Source organism: Chrysemys picta, chromosome 11, assembly GCF_011386835.1.
Source record: "Chrysemys picta bellii isolate R12L10 chromosome 11, ASM1138683v2, whole genome shotgun sequence".
In the NCBI taxonomy this organism is placed as follows: Eukaryota; Metazoa; Chordata; order Testudines; family Emydidae; genus Chrysemys; species Chrysemys picta.
The window spans coordinates 55253192-55280508 of NC_088801.1; the positions used below are offsets into that span (position 1 = coordinate 55253192).

Sequence of the window (27317 nt, forward strand, 5' to 3'; positions counted from 1 at the left end):
CAGCAAACAACAAGCAGAAAATGAACTGCAGCTATGCAAAGCATCACATTCCAGCTCTGACTGAAAAGAAGGTTCTTTGCTGACCGAAAGCATAGACACGGTTGGTTTTTTTAAAAATCCTAGTTTATAAGCTGATAAGAGATCCGTGTCTCCACTCCTACTGTAGGGTTAGATGTTTTTGATTGCTCTTTGTTTGTCCAATGGCTTCACAATTTTAGAATAAATCCTAAAATGTTGAAGCCATCCAAAGCAGCCATCCCCCCACACACACACCCCAAAAAACCCCAACCCCCACAAAACCAAACAAAGAAACTGGAAAAGACCCAACTTTTGTTTGGCATATGTACATTTTATGAATACCTGTGTTTAACTACTAAAATGATGCATGCTCTTTCGCTGTCAAGAAGAAAAACAGGTTCCAATGAGCTAAATTAGTATGTCTTATGCATGTAATACACCTTCTTTCAATGCATGGAGTTTCTCACCTTACTGAGGAGAGGATACTGTGGAAAAGTTTACTCAGAGAAGTACAACAAAGGAGAAAAATATCAGGAGAGAGGAAAGACTGAAGACTTTTCTCTTCATTCAAATGTCTGGGTCAAATGAATTGCTCTAAGTTTCTTTCAAACATGACTCAAAAAGGTGAATTCATTTTTTGAGATATAAGTTTAAGGAACAGTTCTTTAAAGAGAAGCAGATATCTGTATGCCCCCCCAAAAATTGCACATCCACCTACAGTTGTATGCACAGTTATTGCAAATTGGGTAAATAAACCATTGATACTAATGTGACAGGGAGTGTGTGTGTGGGGGGGGATTTATCCCACCTCCCTCCCAATTGAGCTGTGTAGCCAGTGGTACCTTCTTGTGTTTAGTCCAGTCTAGTTTTAAACATCTCAGTCAATGAACTTCCTCTACTTCCCTCGAGAGACTATTCCACAGCCCAAAAGTTTTCACTGCAAGAAGGTGCCCTCAGATTCAGCCTACATTTTGCCTTTTTCATTTCATTCTCATATCCCTACTTACTTATAACTTTAAATAATTCCTCTCCCTCTTTGGCGTCTAGATCATTGAAATATATATTGTTCAAAATATACCGGGAAGGTTGATGTTTCCTACACCTACGAATATGGCTAGGCTCCTAACTACTCATTTGTGAGTAATCTGATGTGTATATGCAATTGGCTTTAAAGCTATTTATAAGTAAAATATCAGTCAGTTCAGTATATCATTTTTCTTTTCTCTCCCTGTATAAGGCTAACCCAGCAGAGGGGGTTTCATTACTGTGGAGGCAATGTGTCTAGCTTTCAGCAAGGGACAGGGGGAAGAGGAGGAGCAGGGAGTTTGCTCAGATTCTAAATGGGAGGGGGCTGTGCTCACAGACTCTGGACAAGTAGGCTGGGATGAGGAAGCAGCTTGCTTAGCCATCAGCTAGATGGGTGGAGTGGATGAGGTAGCGTCCTCATCCTCTGGGCCGGAACTGCTGGAAGAAGCTGTATACTCAGTCTCTGGGCAGATGTGGGAGAGGTAGAGGAAATTGTTTCTAATATCGGTCATCAACTAATGCCATTCATGGGTCCCTTAAAAAATCCCAAGTGTTTCCCTGTCACCAGAAGGATGGTGGTAGGACTAGTGCATGTGAGAGGAATTCAAGCCCTTAAGGAGAGTTTATCAGAAAGCTGTGTTTTTGTAGTCCTTCCCTCAGCCACTCAACTTATCAGAACTAATAATCCATGCCCCATCCTCAGAAGCCAGGCAGAACATGTGTGTGTCCTGAAAGTCAAAAGACTGGACTCTGAGGGAGAATATGGCAGGAGATCTTCGGAGTTCCCGGAGACATGTGCAGAACATCTCTGGAAAACTAAACCATATACATCAATTGAACCTCCTGTAGCTGTTCATATTTTAATGAGTATTCCAGGTGCTTCCTACTGGACATTTCTGCTGAATACTCTAAAATATGTAGACATTTAAATATATACAGTCCATTAACTGATGTCTTCACCATCATTTGTTTATTTGGAGGTTATTTTGATGTGGGTGGAGGGAGGTACAATTATGAGTTCACCAAAGAATGTGACAAACCCATACTTTCATTTGCATTGTGGTAACAGCCCCCAAAGGAAACTTTTGCTAACAGATACATCATGGTAAATAAAACTGGTAACGTATTGCTTCATGGTTCAAAAATTACCAAGAAATTATTCTGTCAGCACATGACAAACTCTCACTGCAAATCAGCTGCAATTGCCAAGAAATTCCTGGGCAATTATAGCAATTACTTCCACCTTGTGAACCAAACGTGTTAGGGGAGGGGAAGGGCTACAAAAAATACAAATGGTATGGGTAATCATGCTGAAGTCTCAAACAGATTATAGTCTCCAAAAGAGATAGAGACAGAGTAATTTCATGACTATTTGTGTCCTTTAATGGAAGAGCACAGTAGCTGAAGAGATCTGTAACTGAGGTTACTGATCAAAACACTGACTTGATCCCCATTATAATTGTATCCTCTGCATTCAGAAATCTTCTTTTAATTTGACACCACCACATTTAGGATACATGGATATTAATCAAGTCCTAGAAAGTTAAACATCACATTCACAGCAAAGCCAGCAAGTTCAGCCTGATTAGTGTCACTGCAAGAAATTCAAAAGGAATTAAAAAAGATCACCCCTTTGCTGTACAGCGCAGGCAGTCTGGCAATACAGAACAGACAGAGCCCCTGTAGAAATGACGACCTGTTTCAAAGATTTCTCCTTAAAAATTCATAGGGCTTCATCCACAAAAACAAATGACTGACAGGCCCATTAAATGTGTTTTCTATTTATCTTTTTGTGTTTATTAGAACAGAGATTGCAACTATAAGAAAGATTAATCTAAGATCTTCACATTTCAATATTTAGGTCTCAATTCAGGAAAGCAATTAAGCATGTATTTAATGCTTTTCTGGATAGGGATGGCAATAATTGTGTGTTTCACCTTAAACAGGTGCTTTATATACTTTACTGAATCAGGGCCTTCACCAGGGCGTTTTGGTGGACCCACTTCAGAAATGAGAACTGAGAGGATAGAGTCCCTTCTGATCATAATTTGCAGCAGTAATAAGGTGCATGTATACAGATGTTCATTTTTTCTTTCTTCTTAACAAACAACAAGAAATAGTTTCTACACGAACAGTAGTTGCCACAAATGTAAGCAATAACAGCAACACTCGCTGTGGATGGACATTTCACTGCTGTTCAGAACAGAGTAGTTATCAAAACAGTCATGAAAAACTCAGCGCAAACTGCTGCCTTGCCCTTCACAGGTGCATGGCATGGAGTAGAGTGAGAAAGAGGGATGTAGGAGCAGCCACTATATCGCTAGTGCCCTTTTGCCAAAGCGGAGTTCTGTGCAGGTAAACTCTGATTATAGATTCTCAGGATACTGCCAAAGCTTTGGATAAACAGAATGCACATTTAATATTAAATACAAATAACAGGTGGATAATTGGAATTTAACTGTACTGACATAGATACAAATGTAGCCTGTCATGCTCCACAGCACTAAGGTGGGAGTGACAAGTTAAAATGGGGGCATGACCAGACTTAAGTGTGCCTGCTAGTTACCAGCAGCAGCCGGCATTTTTGAGAGCATGCACCGCTCCTCTCTTGGGAGACAAAGGAGCAGGATACTCTCTTCTCCTCATAGCACTCTTGAGGTGTTCTATCCTTGCGTATTCTGAGGAAGCCAACTGCCTCAAAGCACCTTCGCTCGGACACTACAGCTCCATACCCCTCGCTCCCCAAAGCATGTCAAAGATTTCCAGTTCGACCACATCCTTTTTTTTGGGGGGTGGGCAAAAAGCAGATTTTGTACATCCAGCTCTATCAGGACAGATTAGGACCCATTAACAGGTCTGTTGGAAAGTTAGGGGGCCTTATCCATCACAAACTATTTAGGAATCCTCTTAGAAGAAGATTTTATTAAAACAACAAAATCTGATGAGAAGGACCCCCTCAAGAGAAGCTAACTTATTTTACATGGATTATGCCCCTCCTACCAACCCAGTTCATGGATTGTGTGGAGAGATCCAGCGCTTAAATTTGTGCCAGGGCTTGCCAGGGTTCAGCCCCAGCACCTCTGGGCTGGGCAGTTCGTAGCCCCGGCACCTCTGGCTCGCCGCATCAGTTATGAAAGTAAAAAAAAAAAAAAACTGCTTGAGCCCCGGCATCTCTGTCATTACAAATTAAACACTGGAGAGTGGTAGCATTTGTTCTACAGCAACAAAATCCATATTAAGAGTGAAATGAATCACATTTCATGATGACCACCTGGAACCTTCAGATAGTGCAGCATGCAACAGCCTGCTGGGTTAGCAAAACGTCTTGCAGGGAGAACTTTATGACCGTGCTCTGTGACCTGGACTGGCTTCCACATAAGTTCAAGGTATTGGTTTGAGCTACAAAAGGCAAATGCTTTAGACCCTTGCTGTTTTAGAGATCACCTTTCTCCCAGCAGAATGCACCATTGAGATAGGCTGAAGAGCTCAGGCTGACAGCACCCTGCTAGAAGGGCAATGGTAGCAGGATGTTTTCAGTGAAGAGTCCACCTTGGGTCCCACAGAACTCAGTCTTTTGACTTTCAGGACACACACATGCTACCCCAGGCTTGTGAGAATGGGGTATGGATTATTAGTTCTGTTGGGCTGAGTGCAAGACTACAAAAACACAACATTCTGATAACCTTTCTTATGGGCTTGAATTTTCCAGGTGTGGTCTTGTCTCAGCCCACATTTTTCCTCTTACTTATCTATCACTATTCCTTTCCAATAAAATAATACCAGCTATATCTGAAAACATCAAACTGCTGTATGTGGTCCTCAGAGGAGAAAATAGGCTTTGCTACATTTTAAATAATTTAGTCTGAATTAACTAAAATTATTAATCACTATTTAAACATGCACAGATATTGTCACTAAGTTCTAAAGTGTGCGTTTGCAGACAGATTTATTTAGCGTGTGCACAGTCGTCTAGCCAAGCGATGGCATCTTCAGTGGCGTGATGCAGTTCTTGTAGGCCACCGCTGAACCTAGTCGGGCAGGCATTCATCGACAGTGTGCATCATCGTCTGTGCCGCAGCTGCACAAAGGGCTGTCCCGAAGGCCCCAGCGATACTGGCTCGCTGCACAGAGACTTTGCCCGGTCTGGAACCTGTTCAACAGGGACCACTGGCGAAGGGGCAGGTCAAAACCAGGCTGGCAAATTGTGGGGTCGGCGATAAGGGACTGGTTGGGGATTATAACAGATATCCATTCCTCTCGCCAGAGTGTTTGCGCCCTAATATCCGGGCGTGGCAGATGAGACCATAATTGGCGACGTGATGGCAAATGTGCAGCTGTTGATTTAAAAAGATCATTGTACAGCAGCAGTCTTGAGTTGCACTAGACACACTCTTAAAACACCTGGTAAGTGACAGCAGTCTGACTTTGTATAACTGTTGTCGCTCCCCCTTATTCCTCAGCCCTCTAGGCTTTGGTGCCCCAGTGTGAACCCTTTCAAGTCAGTTAGAAACAAGTTTTACCAGTCAGAAACAAAGCACAAGCTCTGGAGTTTGAGCACATATTTTTCTTATTGTCAAATCTCATTGTGAGCCCAAGGCAAGTTTCCAGTTTGAGAGGTTCATGCCCCATCACGCTGGTTTTCTAGAATCAGATATGGGATTAGGCCTTAGTTCTGCTGCAACCACAGAGCTCTGATCTCAAGGAAACTGGGATGTAATTATGTGAAGCAAAATGTAAATTAATAATGACAGCAGCATTACAAAAATACTATAATGAGATTATTATAGTATTGTGATTAAACTAATACTTTGGGGGGATTACAGCAGTTACTAGGCCACTGTGTCCTGTGTGCAGTAGGAGTAAAATGTTCAGAGGTGCTAAAATTACTTAGGTGCCTAAGTCCCATTTTCAAAGGTGATTCAGGCACTTTGTTTTTTTAAAAGGCTATCCTTGTTAATAGCAGGCCTATGGTTTGAGGCTGCCATACAACTGTTTTATTTCAATTTGTTTGCAAAGAAAATTCCCAAACCCATTGAAAAAATTTTTACAGCAGTATTAAGTAAACTTCCCAGGCCTTGCAAGAAAATAAGAAGCAGACCTATCTGAATAGTGTACTATTATTTCCCCTTTAAGAACAAGAATACCACCAATGAATTTTTTTTCCCAATTTTCCTTTTCAAAAATATGTTTCAAACAATGTTTTTAAAGTAAATCTTAGTGCTCATGAAAGATGCTCTACTGACATCTCTACAGGTTGTTCTATAGATTTTGTACTGCACGGGCAGTGGCAGTGTAAGCTACAGCACACTTTCCAAGACCCTGAACTGGAATCTCTCAGGGTGACAGGGTATTTTAGTTTCCTCATTTGTGTTGTGAAGTCAATGGAACTACTCACATGCTTAAAGCTAAGCCTGGGCTTAAGTGCTTTGCTGGGTCAGGACTTCAATCCTTAACTACTCTCGTGAAAATGCTTACAAGAGTGCCAATTACCACCACTTTCAGTGGTGGGTTTTGTGATGAGGAACCCTACCAGAGCTGGACTGAGAACACCAACTTATTTCAAAAGGCCACCAAGACACTATAGCCTGTAAGAATCCATCAAATAAACCTCTGCAATCAGATCAGCAGTGCTACGACTTCCAATAAATACAAGTCATTTAGATATTATTTACAGATTAAAGAGCAAAAATCATGGAAAATAAACCCCATAAACATAGCTATATATGTTCCTACTGCATATGAAAATGAGACTACACTCTTCAGAATTGGAGAGTAAATAATGATGATGCATTTCCATTATTTGTATACTTTTGTCATGCAACTTCAACCTCTGTTGGACTACAGTGGATTCTCATGATCTCCCTGTCTAGGACCTCTGGAAAGACTTTCATGTCTTACAAAAAGGGCTCTTCTGAGAAACATCATGCAGAACTAAATCTGTCAATGTAATGAAGTAATTACAGAAAAAGTCATCCGACCGCCAAATAAATCCTTTACTGCTTTTGTTCAGAGGGTAAAATCCTGGTCTCGGTGAAGTCAATGACAAAACTCTTATTCCCTGGTCTTATTTGGTCCACACTAAGTATCTGGAATTGCTCCCTAAAGATCCCACTGTAAACTTCAACAAAATTTACCTGGAGAGTTCTGAGGTGAGGATACTGGAGAACCTCTTGGGGACTGGCAATAACTGGGATGAAGTAAGGCATGTGGCGGCACGTATGACATTATTTCTTCTTCGAACAAACTGGTAAAAAGGAGCAAACAGGAGAAGACAGAAGATGTTTATCTGAGCCAAGGATATGTTCTACTTTCTAGTAATAGCTGTGGCCTTCAAAGCCAGTCTGGTTTTTAGAAACTCACTCACCTATCTCCCATGCACATGCTCAGAATGCAAAAAAGCAGGGGTTTGTTGCCCTTCTTTCAATGTTATCTCTGTATAACAAGGACTGGCATCTTGCAAGTGACTGGGAAGTCACAGTTCCTAGTGTTATGTGTGACATCGCAATGTGATGACGTATTTGTTTTCAAAACTAAGGTCCAGGTATTTAATGAACCCTTTAAAAGTTGCATTGTTTTATACTTTTGCTTATACATTTTCCCTGCCAACACATCATTAACATTCATGGCACTTTCCTGTATAAAGATGTGTAATACTATACATAAGAACAGAGACAAATACTCTGAACTTCTGGTGTAATCAATCATGTGTGAATTGGCTTAGTGAATTGAACAATATACACATTAGTCTATTAGGAATTAATGCTTTGTTTATTCTTACTTAACACGTCAGGCACAGAGAAAAATGGATCATATACAGTTTTCACCAGGTTAGGCTTCAGTATGACTCACCTATTTTTCTGTGATTTTAAAATGTTTTCTAGGAAGTACAGTATAACTTTCACAGCCTGAAACATTGAAATAATCTATAATTTAGATACCATTTAATAGTTCATAGTAGGACTGTAAAACAATTAAAAATAATCACAATTAATTGTGAGATTAAAAATAGTTGTGATTAATTAGACTTTTAATTGCATTGTTAAACAATAACAGAATACCAATTTAAATTCAGTATGGAAGCATGTCCTCTAGAATAGTGGTCAAAGTATGAAGGGGCATATGAAAGTTTAGAATATCTCGCAAGTAAATACCTTACAACGCCCGCTACAACAATGCCACATGAACGCCTGTTCTCACTTTCAGGTGACATTGTAAATAAGAAGGTGGCAGCATTATCTCCTGCAAATGTAAACAAACTTGTCTGTCCTAGTGATTGGCTGAACAAAAAGTAGGACTGAGTGGACTGGAAGGCTCTAAAGTTTTACATTGTTTTGTTTTTGAGTGCAGTTATGTAAAATAATAATTCTACATTTGTAAGTTGCACTTTCACGATAAAGAGACTGCACTACAGTACTTGTCTGAGGTGAACTGAAAAATACTATTTCTTTTGTTCATCATTTTTATAGTGCAAATATTTGTAATAAAAAATAATATAAAGTGAGCACTGTACACTTTGTATTCTGTTTTGTAACTGAAATCAATATATTAGAAAATGTAAAAAAAAATCCAAAAATATTTATAATAAATTTAAACTGGTATTCTATTATTGTTTAAACAGTGTGGTTAAAATTGCAGTTAATTACGACTATTTCTTTAAATAGCATTAATCGCTTAAGTTAACTGCAATTAATTGATAACCCTAATTCACAGACAATGTATGGAATGTTTGCATATCTCTAAATCTCATTGATTTTTTCCAATTTGGTAAGAACATAACATCCAAAGCAGACATATTTATAATATTTGTACATTTTATATATATATATATATATATATATATATATATATATATATATATATATATATATATATATAATAAAATATGAAATAGCATCGCTGCTGGATGTTACTACAACGCATACACATTGAATCAACTAGTTAAATGACAATCTTTATTTTCAATCGTTAGACTGTTCAATACATCATTCTCTTGTGATTTTCTCATTTCTGAGTGATATAGTAATTTAACTGGTTAAAATAAAACAGATTTCATATCAAATATGTTCATTACATATACCAGCAATAGTTCTTTGTGAGTGGTTGGGCAGTTTTTTTGGAATGGATATTTACTGATAATATTTTTGCACTCCTAAAAAATCATCTGCAGTTTATAATATGTTTTTTCACAGAGAAAAGTTGACCTATGCTCTTCAAGTGTGGATAAAATCTGAAAAAACTGGTTCAATGGGGGAATAAATTAAGAACCTGATTTGTGTTTAGATTATCAAGATAAAACTAGAACTGCATAGGATATAGCCTACTGGTATGTTTACAAGCTCAAAGTGCAAATTATCTCCTTCTAGGAACCCCATCTCTGAAACAGAATATTGTGTTACATCAGTTATTCTCAGGCTATTTTAACTAAGGCACCTTCTTTCCCTACATAGAAAAGTGTTTATATTCAGCTGAAATTTGTGTAATGTTCTCCAGCAGTAAGAAAATTCTTCAGCAGTAAAAAAATTTGAATGCAGTGAAGACAAGGATGCATAGAGAAACATCACAATCTTGCTCCTGCTAGAACATTTTATAATTTTTTTTTTCTGTTTAACTCTAAAATAAGAAATCAGGCACAGACACTAAATAACTGTTTTAAACTACCCCATCTCTGCTGTTACATCAATATTTACTATCACCCTATAGCTAACTTACTGAATAATTCAACCCAGCTTAGTGAGTTCTGAGGTACAGCACTGAGGCTCTTGGCAACCAACGGAAACACAGAAATCATATATTCAATAATGCATTTCCTGAGTACAATGATTATTATTAGAACTGAAAAGGCTAATCACAGATCAAATCTCTTAATAGTTAAACTAAGAGAAAATCATTGTAAACATATGATTTTAAGAAGTGTGTTAAGTAAATAAAATCTGAAAAAATAAAATATTTGGTTTTGTACATTTTTGTGGTGGTGCTCTTTGTCTTTTTGAATTTTTTAAATTATGTGTTTTCCACAAAAGAGAGATATCAATATAGTATCAAACTATTGTATTTCCATTATAAGAATTACTTGAAGTCTTCGGTATTAGCAGAATTTACAGATTAACAGAAAAATACATTCAAGCAGCAATGACAAAATGATTTACATCATGTCTATTTAAAACAGAAATAGAACTGAACCTCGGTTTCTCTCTGTAAAACCTGTGACCTCTTCATGTATTATGTACCAATAAAAAATCCTAGAGTTTTGTTGTCTTCTATTCTTTTTATTTTTTCTTTAAATAGCATCAGCACAGTTTCAGACTCAAATAGCTTTTAATTAATTCACAGATTTTAAGGTCAAAAAGGACCATTATGTTCATGCAATGTCACCCCCAAATAACAATTATATTAATGCTGACACTTCATAATTTAGACTATTTTTAACATTACATTTAAAACTTTTTTCTAAAGACATATTAGATTTTCCCTGAAAAACAGTTTTTTCTCTATCACACTTACATCCTGAATGAGCACACGTGTCGGACATAAGAAAGACGCTACTCTCAGTGCCTGTTTTTCTGGGTATGCAGTGTTGTAGCCATATTGGTCCTAGGATTAGAGAGAGAAGATGTGTGAGGTAATACCTCTTATCGGACCAACTTTTGTTGGTGAGAGAGACAAGCTTTCAAGTTTACACAGGTCTGAAGACCTAAAGAAGAGCTCTTTGTAAGCTTGAAATTTTGTCTCTCTCACCAACAGAAGTTAGTCCAATAAAAGATATTACCTCTCCTACCTGGTCTCTCTTTTCTGAACTAATGCTGAAGTGGGAGACACTAAAGGGACAATTCCCCACTCCTAAAAAGTGAAATCATCCCATCAACAAAATGAGCAAAAGCTGTCAGCATAGTTGAAAGACAGACAGTGTAGTGTTCAGCTCAAATAACAGAATCATATCAAGTGCTAACTTCCAAAAACTTGGTACTTGCAAATCACAGAGCTAAACAGAAAATACACTTGAAGGAGCACAGAGCAGGGACTTTCAAACTGTACTGATCTATATAAATCTCTGTCCTTCTAACGACGACTACAACTGAACAATTTAGGGCAATCAGGACAAGCCCATTTATTCTTTTCCTTGCAAGAGATTCATATAGTAGCGTGGACTGTAATTGGGTTTAAATTCTACTTGCAGGATTGTACTCTTTTACCCCCTCCTTCCTGCAGGGATAATCACTTTTCCGCACTGCTATGGAAAATGTGATCTCCCTGCTAATAACCGACATCTGGAATCTCAGCACTGGGAAAATCAAGAGTCTGAATCCTCTGCAGCAGCTCCCCCAGCTGCAGTTCTGAGAACTGAAGGGGAGACATGTAGGTCACCTAGTCAGTACACATAATACACAGAAAGGCACTTCACCAGCTGTTCACAGCATATTCCTAACCATCCATTATGAAGCACTTCTACCTACCTTAGTAACATGACAAGGTCTGCATCACTGGATAGACGCACTAGTCCAGGTGTTCCCTCTGTCCGGATAAACTGGATCTTCTCCCTGTTTAAGCAAAGGAAGAGTTCCAAAACATCTTTTGCAAATAAGGCACCAATGTACACCAGAGCAACAAGAAAAAATGCTGGATATATCAAGTAGACCTCTGGGTTATGCCTCTGTATTTCAGACACCATTTTTCTTCCTGCCACACCATGTCCATGTGAGCAATACAATCTTACAACCAAAAAAAGAAAAGCCAACCTAATTTGTTCAGAAGAATGATTCTCCTGTTGCCCTCATCTGTAAGATGCTCGGGCTGCTTCAGGTAACACAGCCATCCAACCAATAAAAATCAATCCCTCAAGTTAGTATCAGTTGTGGCCCTGAATTCAAAGCAGCAGACAGAGCCCTGTGGGAGGACATTGCTATTCTGAAAGTGAACTGCTTAAAGTAGTACCCTCCGACTCCTTTCCTCTCCCCTTCCCCTTTTAGTACAAATTCAAGCTGTATGTTACAGCTCATTCGTGCTTTTTAAAGTAGGTTTTATGTACAATACTGCACTTACAGATCTTCCAGAAAGGCCTTCTGATGTGTGAATGCATACATCAATCCCTTTCTCCCAACCCTCCCCCTGTCCCCCACCCCCGCATACTTCCCTCCACCCCCGCACACTTCCCTCCCCCACCTCCCAATTCAAGTCAGTCACTATTCTGTGTTCTATGCATGCCACTGATTTTTAGGCTGTACACAGATTAAAATCCCCAGATGCATGTCTTTGAATAAAACAATTATTGGGGGGTGGGTGAGTGAAGTGTATGTGTTACTTAACTGCAACAGAGTCAGGAGAACAAGACCTTGAACCAGCTTCAGAAGTTACACCTCTCTATACCAGTGAAATCTGTTGCACTCTGGGGTAAGAGTTCACCACTGGCCTCTCCTGAAGACTGGGTGATTGCGTTTGCCCCAAGCTATTGATGGGATGCTGATTCTGCACATCCCCAGCAACCTTAGATACATGGCCACTTTTGGGGCTGTGGTGGCCTCCCATGGGCCCCTGATGGGAGAGAAGCTATAGATCAAAGGAACTGGGGAGCATCAATAGGAGGAAACAAGGCCAGAGATTTCAGCAGGGAGATGGAGGGATCATCAACATAAAAGCTGAAATTGTTCAGAATCAGGCATGAGGCCCATCAAAGAGAACAACTGAGGCAGGATGGAAGATGACAACAGCTTGAACAGTAGTAGAAGGTTGGCTAGATGGACCTCAAAAGAAGAGACGCTGTTGGAAGGAGAAGAGGAAAGGTGATTCTATGACTCTGCCAGAGGATGGCCACAGAAAGTCACAAGGAGACAGCCAGATTTAAGTGAAGGCAAAGAATATAGAGGGAGGCAGAAAAGGGGGCTAAAAATGGCAGAGAGCGAGAGAGAGAAAAAACGAACACAGCTGTTGAGAAGGAGGGGACAAGAACAAAAGGATGGGAACAAAGTTAGGTGCATTAAATATGGAATGCAAGGAAAGAAGACGGGATTGAGGATGGGAGAACAAGAATAAGGGGCCTAGGAACCTGTATAACATCTGAAGGTGAAAAGGAGCAAGGCAGAGGAGAAAGAAGAGTAAACATACTTGGGAGCATAAGATTTATGAGGGCAGGGAGGAAAGGTAGGAGGAACGACAGGGGAGGTGGTAGGAAAGAGAATGAAGTAGTGTTCACATGACCAGAAATGGTGAGGAAGAGAAGCAAAAGTTGATAAAGGGATATGGTGAGGCAATCAGAGAGGAAGATGAGAGCACTGGAGATGCAGAGAAGAGGAAACAAGATGAAGCCATAGCAGTAGCAGCACTAGAAGTCAGGTCAGAAATAAAAAAGGATGAAATCCTGGCCCTCCTGGGAATAGGAACTTTGCCACTGACTTCAATGGGGCTGGGATTTCCAAGTGAGCGAGCAAGCAATGTGCATGTTTAAAAACCAAAACAATTGCTGTACCTTCAGAAAGCAACAAAAAATCCCTCCAGGAACTATCACTTCCTCAGAAAAACAACAGTAAAAACTTTCCAGCAGTAAACCAGCACATTTCAGACACAAACCAATTAAAGCCACAGACAAGAGAAGAAATTCAAACCACAAGAGCTGTTGCCTCCTACTACCGACACACACGGGTTGGCCCAAAACTCCTCATCAAAAGCACCAGCTAAAGCAAAGACACCAGGGAAAATACATAAAATGCAGTTCAAGCCCTGCACGTCTACTAGGGAAACACCAGAGAAAGCCCAGTAATGTCCTGCCACCCACATAAGAGTCAGAGAGAGAGAGAGTCCAGCCAATCCAGGAAAGAGCTGCTGTACAGCTGGAAGTAATTTATAACCCCTAGCTATGGAGAAGTGAATGTCAATAACAACATGCTCAGTTATTTACATACTGTCCAACTGTGTGCACATGTATTAAAACAAAGGTAATCCAAGATCTGATTTATTTTTAAACTTCCATAAGAATTAAACTCAACATGCCCCTTTGATAATAGAACAAACAAATACAACACAGTCCCAGGAGTACATGCTGGCCATGCACACACCATTAATCATCACCCCCCATAGGCCTTAATTCAGCAAGGTAATTAGGCATGTGCCTAACTTTAAGTGACTTCAATAGCTCTACTCAGTGTCACATGTTTCAAATTAGGCACATGCTCAAGTATTTTGCTGAATCAGGGCCTTAAAGAGCTAACTAGGAAAACGGGTAGTGGCACCTTCATAAAAAATACGCAGTGATGTGATGGAAGTGTCAATCCTATAAAAACGGTGTGAGACACAGTTTTAAGAATGTGGGAGTAGGGGCTAGGGGGAGAAGGAAGGCAGCTAATTCTTAACCAAGCATCATAACTTCAAGGAGCAAGAGAGCAAAGATCTAGCCATACAGTGTATCCTCTCAAACCAACTACACTGAGCAAAGCATCATGGTCCTCTATTCAATAAAATCCTCCATCCCTCTGCTAAGGCACATAAGAGACACATTTCTTCATTCTAGTTACTATAGGGATATCAGCAGGGACAAACTGTACCTAGTGAGTAATGAATTCTATCTACTGGCATACACTAACACCTTTCTTACCCTTGTTCTGTAATTTTAAGCTGTAAACTAACTGATCCTGACAAGGTCCCAGCTGCTAGCTTGCTCTGATGCTATGATCCAGGATCCAAGATACTATAAGAAGCATAATCTGATAGTGTCAATAATCCTTTGAACATCTTCTGATTTGCAAAGTGAGTAAAACAGGGCAGAAATTAAGGGGAAAATAGACATTGGGGCTGTTGCTATTGGAGTAACTGAAGCCAAGAACCTCAGGGGAAAACCAGAAGTTGGTTTTATTTTATTACCTGATGGATTGGCTTGTTCATGTGTTTAACACAATTCAAATGAGACCAGTCTTCTGCATAATAATATGGGTACAAACAGAAAACACTGACAGGCTGAGATCTGCGGGGTTTTAATTTTCCTCCTCCCTCAATTTTCTGGAAAGTGTGAATTCTGTTGGCACTTGATTTCAGGGTTGTCAGCCAGTACTTATTCGGAGGATAAATCAGTCATCGGTCTATTTGTTAGGACACGAAGCTCAGGGAAACTGCAAACCAGGATAGCTGGCTGAGTTTTGAGAACTTGCAGGGCATGCAGGAAGCAGGGTCACTAAGAGCATGTCTACATTACAAGCAGAGGTTTGACTGCTGCATGTGCAGACATACCGGAGCTAGCTTGGATCTAGCTAGCTCCAACAACAACAGTGAAGCTGCGGCAGCATGGACAGCAGCACGGGCCAGCCACTCAAGTGTACAGTGTGTGCTGCTGCGGCTTCACTGCCAACTACTTCAGCTACACGTGCTGCAGTCACACCTCTAATTGCTGTGCACTCATACCCTATGTATCACTGCACAGAAAAGGAGGCAGATAAGTAGTGGGAGCCGTTGTGCCAGCACATACTGATCAGGCTGTTAGAACACGCGAGACTCTGACTCTGGGAAGTGAGAGCACTGCATTGGCAGCCAGAGCGTACGATGAGATCAAAATCTACATAACCACCATAATGATACATGTGCAGCAACGAACAAACACATTTTTCAACAGTAGCGTGTCCAAGATAGTTCTGAAAACATTCACTTGAACACCAATTTCTAATTCCCACATTAACAGCGAGTTAGTTTTACAGCTAAGCAACATATACTTGAATTACGAAATAGGTATACCCCATGCCCCAAGGGTGAAATTCACTCCTGTGAAAAGGGTCAGCCTAAGACCTATACAAGTCCAGCATTTTTATGAGGGATTTAAAGCTCAGTCCTGCAATGTGCTAAACCCTTAGACTTCAGTCCAGCAGAGCACTTAACTATATGCTTAATTTACACATATTAGTAATCCCAATGACATCAACAGGACTACTCATGCTCTTAAAAATTAATCACGTGTGTAAGGAGGACTTAGTGGCTTTGTGCTGATCCTCTGCACAGGGGTGAATTTCACCCTGTATCAGTTATAGTCTACCTGTGCTATATAATATTGTAATCACCATATAATATTATAAAGCATCTTTCATAACATACTATGTATCTCGTGGGGCTGTGCAAGAACTATACTGGTCTGTTCCTAAACCATCTGTGCAACTCCAAACATGCTAAATAGATATTGCTGCTTGAACTTATCCAAAAAAGCAGGGCCAACTCTAGGTTTAGGAAGAACCCTACAGTATACATCAAGAAAGATGAGCAGAGCCCCAACCAACGCCTTTCTATCTGAATGCCTCATACCCATGGACCTACACATACTCAACACCACCAATGGCCACATCTTGCCTGCCTGCCTGTCGGTGAGATTCTGTGATTTCTGGAGATATCCTATGTCAGTAGCGCCAACCTTTTTCCCCCCTAGATACTCTGTCTTTGTAATGGAATGGCAGGCTAGCAACATCCTCTTCCAGCTCCCATTCCCCGTGCTCCATGCCCCAGCACCCTGAGTTGTCCATCTATGCTCACTTTCTCCCCTGCCTGCCTAGCATGGGTTTGCTCATCCCATCCCTTTTTGTTTGCATTATTCTCTTCTTCCCTGTTTCTCACTGAAAATTATTATTCACACGCACACACTCTCTTCCCACTTCCTTGGTTGCCCAAGGCTACGTGTTGCTGCCAATGGCAGATTTCGTTGGTGGCTCTGGGAGCCAGGCCACATGCGCTAATGTGGTTAGGAAGAGTGCTAAGGGAGCAGAGAAGAGAAGACCAGTTTGTCAGCTGCAGTTTAAGAACAGGGGGAGGAATCAGGTAAACCTTTTGAGGAGCTGGGGTTTGCACAAAGGTGCCCATGGCCACATTTGCAGTGGGAGTGGGGGGAAGGAAGGAAGGACAGATCCATGCAGTTTCACCTGCTCCTACTATTCCTTTTCTTTCCCCTGCATCCCTCCCCAGCGTGGGAAAACTTGCCCTACTTGGACACCACCTGACGATGGCTGAGGAGCTGAGCAGAGAACCAAATGAGAAGACATGGAGATGAGACTGAAGTGCGCTATTTATGGCCTTGCAGCTGACTGGCTGGATGCATGTGTGCAAGATCTTGAAAGAGCGTAACTGCACTATTGCAAAGGTCCAAGGCCACTACATAACAGCACATTAACGGAATGTTTCCTTCAATTTTTTGAGTAAGCTTGTTTCTGACAGGCTGAAATTACAGAAGATTTGGGGGATTTTTTTGTGTGTGGAGGCCTGGGGGGAGACAGGGAGGGAGGAAGGAGAGAGTTTAAGTTTATAAATGACCAATGGACAGCCAGCCAGCAAGCAATGTGCCTTTTTTTTTAATACTGCAAACTTTGCCAGAAAAAAAGAATACTAATTGATTGTCTGATCTGAAACGGGACTGTCAGTTGAAAGTAAAGCTGGAGAACAGAATCAACATCATTACCTGAGTGAAGGATTCCTGGTAAGATCTGGTTGACGCTCTTGTAGAATTTCAAAGATATTGGGCTGTCGCAGAAATGCGACAATCTTGTCGTTGTAGGCTGTAAGTGGCAACCGAAAACAGCTTACTGCAAACAGGTGCATTTGAAAAACAGCATCATATTTTTGTAACTTCTGAATAATAATGATAATAATGGAATTATGTCTTTATATTCATAGTCTTTTTATTTACGACATTAATACAATCTATTCATTACATTTTTAGCCTAAAGGCTGGTGCTGGTTTTTGAATTTGGATATACATGGTCAGCTTTATTATGAATAAAATTTTAGATTAAAACACTATCAGATGTTAATGTGCCTTTTTTAAGAATTCACAGTATTATAATATTTCACCACATACAGCCTCAGCTCATGTCAACCTGGAACATATATGAATGAAGTGTAGGGGGCCTTATTTTCTATATTTCTTAGACCAGGTGAAAACATAATAGTAAATTACATGTGCTTCTTATTGGCTACACATTAACGTGCGGGTATTTTTGTTTTGCTTTTTCCTCTCCCTGCTTCCACTATTCTGAAAAATAATTATTTGTTTTACTCATATTAAGGATCTGATATGGTCTCACAAAAGTAATATCTTCACACATAAGGCTGAAAGTCTAGGCTTCCATACTAGCCTTAACTCATGCCACTTTGCCTAGGTATTGTCATTGTGTACCATAAGGGTTTAGAATTACAAGTTTATTAGCCAGCTTTTCTGCCTTAATGGTGAATTTCCTTATTTTTGCTTTCAAGAGAGACTCAAAGCTTCATAGATTTTATTCCTCTTCCTTTTTGTAACATCAGAATGAGAAAGGAATAAAACGATCAATAAAAAAATTCATAAGGACACTGTCAATGTTGGTATGGCAATTTGACCTACCTTCACATAGTTTTATCAGGCAAGAAATAGCCTACTATTATCATATGCTTTTATAACTCCCCTGTTCTGTCACTGGGAACGACAACTTCCTTCCCAATACCCATGATTATGATGTGTTGCATTACAACATAATGCATCATTTTCTCTTCCTGCTCTGCAGCATGTGTATTTGAACACACATGGTTTACGCATATTCACACATTTCTGATGACAACAGCAATCCTACTGCTGGACGGATTGGCAGACAACTTGTATTGTGCCATACAGGAGTAAGAGGCAGTCACTAGTGAAACTTCTAAGAAGGTCTGACAAATATTACAGTCAAAAGTAATGAAAAGCTATTGAAATGTGGTTGGCAGTGACCATCTCTTTGTTTATGTATTTATTTTTACTGTTTATTCTATCACAAAGAAAAGATTACATAAATATTTTATATTTACTCATATCTCTAAAGTGGTTTGGTCTATGAAGTGAGGGCCCACTCAAAGTGTTTGTGCCCGTTCCACTGTCAATTAAACAGCAATTAAAAGTATCTTTGTTCAAAACATCACCAAATGCTGAACCTGAAAAATACGCAGTGTCCATAGCAAGTGAAAGGAGTTTAAATTTGTGGTGACTGTCAAGTAACCGTGCTACTAATCAAAGATCAAACAAATTAACCAATCATGATTTTTTGCACAATGCCTGTTAATTCAGTGCACCAAATTATTTTCTTAGTGGCATTGATGTCAAAAGGCTTTTGTGTGTGTATAACTGAAAACAAAATGTAGGCTATTGACCAATTTTGAGGTGACTCACACCTCATGGAAGCCCTCTGAAATAAAAGTCTAATATTTGTATTGAAATTAATGGGACGACATAGGGTCCGGGTCAATACAGAGTCTGGCCCTCTATTTGTAACTTTCTAGTTACTTCTGAGGGGAAGTTAATTAGAAAATGTAATGCAAGAAACCCTTTGCATTAACTAGCAAACATTTTGGTATTAATAAATTGGTCATGCCTGGAAGTTCTTCACTATTACACACACAAATTGAAATTCCATGATAGGGAATGATAATGGATAGAGTTAGCCATAACATACAGTAGAAGCAAAAATAAGAAAAACCCACACTGACATGCACAGTTAAATCAAAGTACACTTCCCTCAAGAGAACTCCAAGTCCTGACATACCCACTGGAACCATGTCCTGGTACTGAGCCCTGCTGACTGTATTAAACGTGCTGGACGGTCTTGGTAGAACTGGTGGTCCTGAATGACGGGCATCCTCTCCTACCTAAAAGTACAGTAGTAATTATGGACAGCAGCAAGCAAAAAACAAAACAAAAAACAAATTAACCTTCTTCATCCTGGCCTAGATCTAGCAGACTGGAAACAATTTTCATGATGACTTAGGCCTTGGTTACACTGGCGCTGTACAGCGCTGCAACTTGCTGAGCTCAGGGGTGTGAAAACGCCTCTCCGAGTGCAGCGAGTACAGCGCTGTAAAGCGCCAGTGTAATCAGAGCCTGCAGCGCTGCAAGCTACTCCCCTCGGAGAGGTGGAGTACATACAGCGCTGTGAGAGAGCTCTCGCAGCGCTGGCGGCGCGACTACACTCGCACTTCACAGCGCTGCCGCGGCAGTGCTGGGAAGTCCCAAGTGTAGCCAAGGCCTTAGAAAAGCACTAGAATCCAGCTCACTCTTTCAGCTATGTAGGGTCTAGTGGGTACAAAATAAGCTTGTTTTAGTACTATCACCAAAGAGAACAGATAGGACTCTGAACTCACACAGGGAGCAAGAAGGTGTTATTTGAACAGAATTATTTTTCACAGAAAAGTGATACTTTAAAGTGATTCCTAGTAGTGACCATAATGTCAGAGCAACTTCTTCAATTTTCTGGCTTTTGTGGGCTTGATCTTGTTGCATTACCATTATTTTTTGCTTTAAATTATTATTACTACTACGCCATTTGCTCAATCTCCTTTTCATCCCACTCAGCCATTATGTGTACTGCTGAACCCCTCCATGCAGAGATACTGCATCTGACTGTATTCCCAAGGTCTCACTCCCTAAGACCAAACAATATCAGTGCTGCATTACAGTGCTGTGTCTAGCCTCTAGAACCATAAAGGACTAAAAGCCCTGAGATTTCTCCCAACATTTTTGTGCTCTCTGAATAGTACTCTCTCTATGAGAAAAGGAAAGACCTTTTCATTTGTAGATATTGAATTGCTGGAAAGCGTCAAGTTGAGGAGTGTTGTTGTTGTTAGCTCCAGCTCAGTGTTCTAGTTCCTCTTCTGATTAAAAGAATTTCCTTCAAATATGTTTTTGTTTTAGGGGTTCTCAATCTAAAACAAGATCGGATGTTAAAAATCAACACTTTTGGATAGACGAGGCAAAAGAAAATATTTTGAGTTTTTTTCCATTAAGCATTAGTTTTCCTTCAACAAGGGTAGTTTGCTTAGATGCAAGATTAGATCCTTGATGTAGTGGTTTTAAGAAGACAAAGATAGCTGTAAGAGCGCTTGATATTGCCTGTGATCATCAAGTGGGGATGGCATAATGTGTTGAAGATGGAATAATGTGGGAAGATTGAATAATTGCCTCATTTGGAAAGGAGGAAGAGACAGCCCCATCAGGACCATCGGATCCATCACATACTCTCCTCCCTCATACTCTAACAGAGCCGATTAGTGTCAGCTAGGAGAAGGTAGGTAGGATTCTTGCATGGATCTTCTGTGTAATATAAGGATCCCTAGGGCCCCAATTATGCCAGCATGAAGGATTAGCTGCTCAGGGGCGACACTCCAGGGCATTGGGTACCATCAGTCCCCTGCATGGGGTGGAACACAGATCTGCCACAGCTTCTCTCAAGATTAGCCTCTTTATATGCATGTAATGGTTTGTCTGGAGCCTCCAACTCTGCCGATGAGAAGGCAGGTTCCTGTTCAACCACTGGAGCTGTCGGTACCTGTAAACAAGCAATCTGGCTCTTGGAGAGAACAGGGGATCAACCTCGTGTCTTTGATGTAGTTTCTTCCTCCAGTGTGATGCTGTTGCTGAATAAGGTCAGGCCCAAAAGGAGAGGAGATTGAAGATGGGGAGTGTGAAGATATTCTCCAGGGAGACATAGGCTGTCCCAGAGTGTGGGGCATATTGTGGATGGGACTGATGGATCCAGCGGCTCCCTGGTTATAGCGGATGTCAGGTACATCTGGAGATGGGCCAGTATTAGTGCAAAGTTTAGTCTGGAGTTCTTAGACTGTGCCAGTGGGTGCCAATCCTTTGGTTTATGCATCAGAACCAAAGCTGGTACCAAAAAAATACTTACTCCTTCACTCATGTTGAGGAGAATTAAGCAGGCCTACATCCTTAGTATTTGCACTTGAAGACTCACCCAATTTGGACAGAGTTGGGGAGGGATGTTTTTTCTAGGAGCAGCATTTGAAGAGGATCTGTCCTTATTCTTGTGAAAGTGCCCCATGATCTCATGAGACTCTAGGAAGGGACTCTTTGGTCTTTGCAGTTGTTGCCTAAGCTCCTGAGCTAGTGCCTGGAAGGACGCTGCTCGTCTACTTAGTTTGGTGTACAGGGAGGTCTACCCAGGCCAGATCTGACTGAGGTCTCATGACCTTCTCCAGGAGATTCTTTCTTACCTAGAGCTTTCAATCCTCACAGGTTTGGGGAGGGAAGGAGTGACAGATGCTGCACTAAGAAGAGAAGTGAGCCTTGCCAATGCAGTAAAGGTAGCGCTGGTGTTCGTTGCTCACTGAGAAAGAGCAGGGGCAGATGATACAATTCTTAAACTCTGGAAGTCTGAGCATTTTCCTTGTCTGTGGGGAAAAAGTTCCCCAATGCAGGGAAAAACTGCTATAATGCTAGTAAAAACCATCAATACTAAAATACTGAGAATTACTTACAATATAGATTTACAGATTAAGATGAAGAAGGAGGTAGCTGTGGACACAGAGGTTTCTGACTCAGACCATGCAATGGTGGGAAGGAAATAAGACGGTTACTCACCGTTGTAACTGTTGTTCTTCGAGATGTGTTGCTCATATCCATTCCATTAGGGTGTGTGCGCGCCGCGTGCACGATCGTCGGAAGATTTTTACCCTAGCAACACCGGCGGGTCGGCTGTGGAGCCCCCTAGAGTGGCGCCTTCATGGCGCTGAATATATACCCCAGCCGACCCGGCGCCCCCTCAGTTCCTTCTTGCCGGCTACTCCGACAGTGGGGACGGAGGGCGGGTTTGGAATGGATATGAGCAACACATCTCGAAGAACAACAGTTACAACGGTGAGTAACCGTCTTTTCTTCTTCGAGTGCTTGCTCATATCCATTCCATTAGGTGATTCCCAAGCCCAACTTAGGTGGTGGGGTCGGAGTGAGACATTGCTGTGTGCAAAACCGCTGATCCGAAGGCAGCATCGTCCCTGGACTGCTACACTAGTGCATAGTGTTCTGTAAACGTGTGGACTGACGACCAAACCGCAGCTCTACAAATGTCCTGGATCGGAACTTGCGCCAGGAAAGCCGTCGAGGAAGCTTGGGCCCTCGTGGAGTGAGCAGTGAGGTGTGGTGCTGAGACACCTGCCAGGTCGTAGCAAGTCCGGATGCAAGACGTAATCCAGGAGGATAGGCGTTGTGATGAGACCGGTGAGCCTTTCATTCGGTCGGCCACTGCAACGAAGAGTTGCGTCGTCTTTCTAAAGTGCCTTGTGCGGTCAATATAGAAGGCCAGGGCCCTGCGTACATCCAGAGAATGCAAACGTTGATCCTGGCGAGTAGCATGTGGTTTAGGGTGAAAGACCGGGAGAAATATATCCTGGTTGATATGAAATGGAGAAACCACCTTAGGGAGAAAGGCAGGATGTGGGCGGAGCTGCACTTTATCCTTATGGAAAACTGTGTAAGGGGGCTCGGATGTAAGCGCCCTGAGTTCGGAAACGCGCCTTGCTGAGGTGATGGCTACGAGGAAGGCTGTCTTCCAGGATAGGTACAAAAGTGAACAGGTGGCCAGTGGCTCGAAAGGATGACCTGTGAGCTTGGAAAGAACCAGGTTGAGGTCCCACGTCGGAACGGGCTGACGTTGTTGTGGGTACATCCGGTCTAAGCCCTTGAGGAATCTAACGACCATCGGGTTAGAGAATACCGAGGACGCGAGTTCCCCTGGATGAAAGGCCGATATAGCGGCCAGGTGAACTCTAATTGAAGATATCGCCAACCCTTGCTGTTTTAGGGAGAGGAGATATTCCAAAATGAGAGGGATAGGTGCGTGCAACGGGGACGTGGCTCGCTGTTCGCACCAACAGGAGAATCGCTTCCACTTGGCCAAGTAAGTGGTCCGTGTTGAGGGCTTCCTACTGCTCAGCAGAATCTGTTGGACAGAGTGTGAACACTGTTGCTCTGCCTGGGTGAACCATGGAGCAGCCACGCCGTGAGGTGGAGTGATTGCAGGTCGGGGTGACGCAGCCGGCCGTGGTTCTGCGTGATGAGATCCGGATACAACGGAAGCGGGATCGGTGTCTGAACTGAGAGTTCCAACAGCGTGGTGTACCAATGTTGTCTCGGCCACGCTGGAGCGACCAGAATTACCTGTGCCTGGTCTCTGCGCAATTTGAGCAGTACCTTGTGGACCAGAGGAAACGGAGGGAAGGCGTAAAACAGGTGGTCTTTCCAGGGCAGGAGAAACGCATCCGAGAGGGAGCCCGGAGCTCGACCTTGCAGGGAGCAGAACAGGTGGCACTTCCTGTTGTCTCGGGATGCAAACAGGTCTATCTGGGGAAACCCCCACCTCTGGAAGATGGAATGTATGATGTCCGGACGGATAGACCACTCGTGCGTCTGGAAGGACCTGCTGAGTCGATCCGCTAGAGTGTTCTGGACTCCAGGGAGGAACGATGCCGTGAGATGGATTGAGTGGGCGATGCAGAAGTCCCACAGGCGAATGGCCTCTTGGCATAGAATTGACGAGCGTGCCCCTCCTTGCTTGTTGATGTAGAACATGGCCGTGGTGTTGTCGATGAGAACTAACACACAGCGACCACGTAGGAGGTTGAGAAATGCCTGACACGCCAGGCGCACCGCCATCAGTTCCCGAACATTGATGTGTAGGGCTAGCTGGGGTGCAGTCCACAGGCCCTGGGTATGGTGTTCGTTGAGATGGGCGCCCCAACCCAGGGATGAAGCGTCTGTGACCAGGTGCAGAGAGGGTTGTGGGGCGTGAAACGGCATCCCTTCGCAAACCACATTGTGATCTAGCCACCATGTGAGGGAGGTCAGGACCGAATTCGGGATTGTGACCACCATATTCAGGCTGTCCCGATGTGGGCGGTATATTGATGACACCCAGGTCTGTAGTGGGCGAAGCCGAAGTCTGGCATGCCTGGTTACGTACGTGCAGGAAGCCATGTGACCCAGCAGGGTAAGGCACGACCTCACCGTGGTAGTTGGGAAGGCCTTGAGTCCTTGAATGAGGCTCGTGATGGTGCCAAAGCGGTTGTCTGGCAGGATGGCTTGTGCACGTCTGGAGTCTAGAACCGCACCGATGAATTCTATTCTCTGGGTAGGTTCTAGAGTGGATTTGTCCTTGTTGAGTAGGATACCCAACCTGTTGAATGTGTGCACTATTATGTGGACGTGATCGCGAACTTGTTCTTTGGTGCGACCGCGTACCAGCCAGTCGTCTAGGTACGGGAACACCTGTATCCCTTGCCGACGAAGGTACGCTGCCACGACAGCCATACATTTCGTGAACACCCGTGGGGCCGAGGATAGGCCGAAGGGAAGGACTGCAAATTGGTAGTGCACCCTGTTTACCACGAATCGCAGGAAGCGTCTGTGAGGCGTGTAAATAGCAATGTGAAAGTATGCGTCTTTCATGTCGAGGGCGGCGAACCAGTCTCCAGGATCGAGGGAAGGGATAATGGCCCCCAGAGAGACCATGCGGAACTTCAACTTTACTACGAATTTGTTGAGTCCGCGCAGGTCCAAGATGGGTCGCAGACCTCCTTTGGACTTGGGAATGAGGAAGTAACGGGAATAGAATCCCCTGCCCCTTAATTCCACTGGAACCTCCTCTATGGCCCCCATAGCGAGGAGCGTAGAAACTTCCTGTATAAGAAGTTGCTCGTGAGAAGGGTCCCTGAAGAGGGACGGGGAAGGGGGGGAGGAGGGGGGAAATGAAGAAAACTGGATAGCGTATCCCCTCTCCACCGTGCGGAGGACCCAACGGTCCGAAGTTATAAGGGACCAAGCACGGTGGAAGTGGGAGAGGCGATCCCGAAAGGAGGGGGCTGGATCCTGGGGGATGACTGGGGCGCCGTCCTCGACCGCACCTTCAAAAGTTCTGCCTGGGGCCTGAAGGTGGTCTAGGTGGCCCCTGGTTCTGGCCGGGTTGAGGGCCGGTCCACCTTCTTCTACCACCTCGCCCTCGCCTCCGGGCCGAGTCCTGTCTCTGACGAGGCGGGGGGGGGGGGTAGAAGCGCTGAGGCTGCGGCCTAAATGGCCTGCGCTGGGGGCCCACAACATGCATCCCCAGGGAGCGCATGATTGTTCTCGAGTCCTTGAGGCTCTGCAGGCGAGAGTCCGTCTTATCTGAGAACAATCCATGACCCTCAAAAGGCAGATCTTGTAGGGTTTGCTGCAGCTCCGGAGGCAAACCCGAAACCTGAAGCCAGGAGATCCTGCGCATAGCGATACCCGAAGCCAGGGTCCTCGCCGCTGAGTCTGCAATGTCCAAGGAGGCCTGCAAGGAGGTCCGAGCCACCTTCTTGCCCTCCTCTACCATGGCTCCAAACTCTTCCCTGGACTCTTGGGGAATCAACTCCTTAAACTTCCCCATAGAGTTCCAGGAGTTGAAATTGTAGCGGCTCAGTAGCGCCTGTTGGTTCGCCGCTCTAAGTTGTAGCCCTCCGGCTGAGTAAACCTTACGGCCAAACAGATCGAGCCGCTTAGCCTCTTTTGATTTAGGCGCTGCAGCCTGCTGGCCGTGGCGCTCTCGTGCATTCACTGATTCCACCACCAGTGAACACGGTTGGGGGTGGGTATACAAGTACCCATAGTCCTTAGACGGGACAAAGTATTTTCTTTCCACCCCTCTCGCTGTGGGTGGAATGGAGGCAGGAGTTTGCCATATCGTATCCGCATTCGTTTGGATCGTGCGGATCAGAGGTAACGCCACCCTCGATGGGGCATCTGCTCCAAGGATATTCACGATCGGGTCGTGCACCTCCACTATCTCCTCCGCCTGCAGGTCCATATTACGGGCCATCCTACGCAGGAGATCCTGGTGAGCCCGAAGATCTATCGGAGGGGGACCCGTACAAGAAGTGCCCGCCACTGCCTCATCCGGAGAGGAGGAAGAGGATGCCTCCGGTGGCACTGGATCCAAGGGGGGGTCCTGATCCCCCTGCTCTTGGGCCGGGGCATCACCTGCACTTGGGTCCATGGTGTCAGGTGGCGTGGACACGGAAGCCTCCATGCCTCCTGGCGGAGGCCGAGAGATGGTGGATTCTGGGGCCCTTCTGACCGAGTGACCCGAGCGAGAGGTCGATGGTATTGGAGCCCCTTGCTCCTGGTGGTACGCCCACGGGGTCCAAAACGACCAGTGAGATGGTCCATGAGAGTGGTCCTCTGCCATCTCCTGCCAATGGCCCAAGTTTCGTTCCTCGGCTTGCCCTTGAGGGGGGTATGCCGATCTCGACAGGTCCTCCGAGGAGCGAGACACCGATCTAGACGGCCATGGCGGTGCCGAGAGCGTCGAGACGATCCCCGTGGGCTGCGGTGCCGCACGGTGCCGGTCCGGAGATGATCTATCTCTGTGCGGTGCCGGCGATCGGTGCCGGGACCGCGACCGGTGCCGATGACCTTGTCGGTGCCGGGAGTCGGATCTGGACCTCGACGAGGACCTGGAGTATGCCCGGTGCCGGGAGCGGCCCCTCGACGTTGAGCGTCGACCGTAGCG

At 43.5% G+C, this 27317-nt stretch overlaps 1 protein-coding gene across 12 annotated transcripts in view; it reads right to left on the bottom strand.

The window, feature by feature from the left end:
* Positions 1-27317, bottom strand: part of HECW2 (HECT, C2 and WW domain containing E3 ubiquitin protein ligase 2) — a 258022-nt gene that overhangs the window by 31384 nt on the left and 199321 nt on the right. For 7 of the 12 annotated variants that reach the window (XR_010591636.1, XM_065562027.1, XM_065562028.1 and 4 more), the window contains 4 exons: positions 19542-19644; positions 17450-17573; positions 11496-11579; positions 7179-7288 (listed from right to left, as the gene is read on the bottom strand). Coding sequence is in view for 10 of the 12 variants with exons in the window: in XM_065562027.1 (XP_065418099.1) it covers positions 7179-7288; positions 11496-11579; positions 17450-17573; positions 19542-19644 (421 nt within the window). In the remaining 2 variants the exon portion in view is untranslated. Of the gene's footprint in view, positions 1-3; positions 5379-7178; positions 7289-11495; positions 11580-17449; positions 17574-19541; positions 19645-27317 lie in introns of those variants that run through there. The other 5 variants (XR_010591637.1, XM_065562032.1, XM_065562031.1 and 2 more) reach the window with 2 other exon arrangements.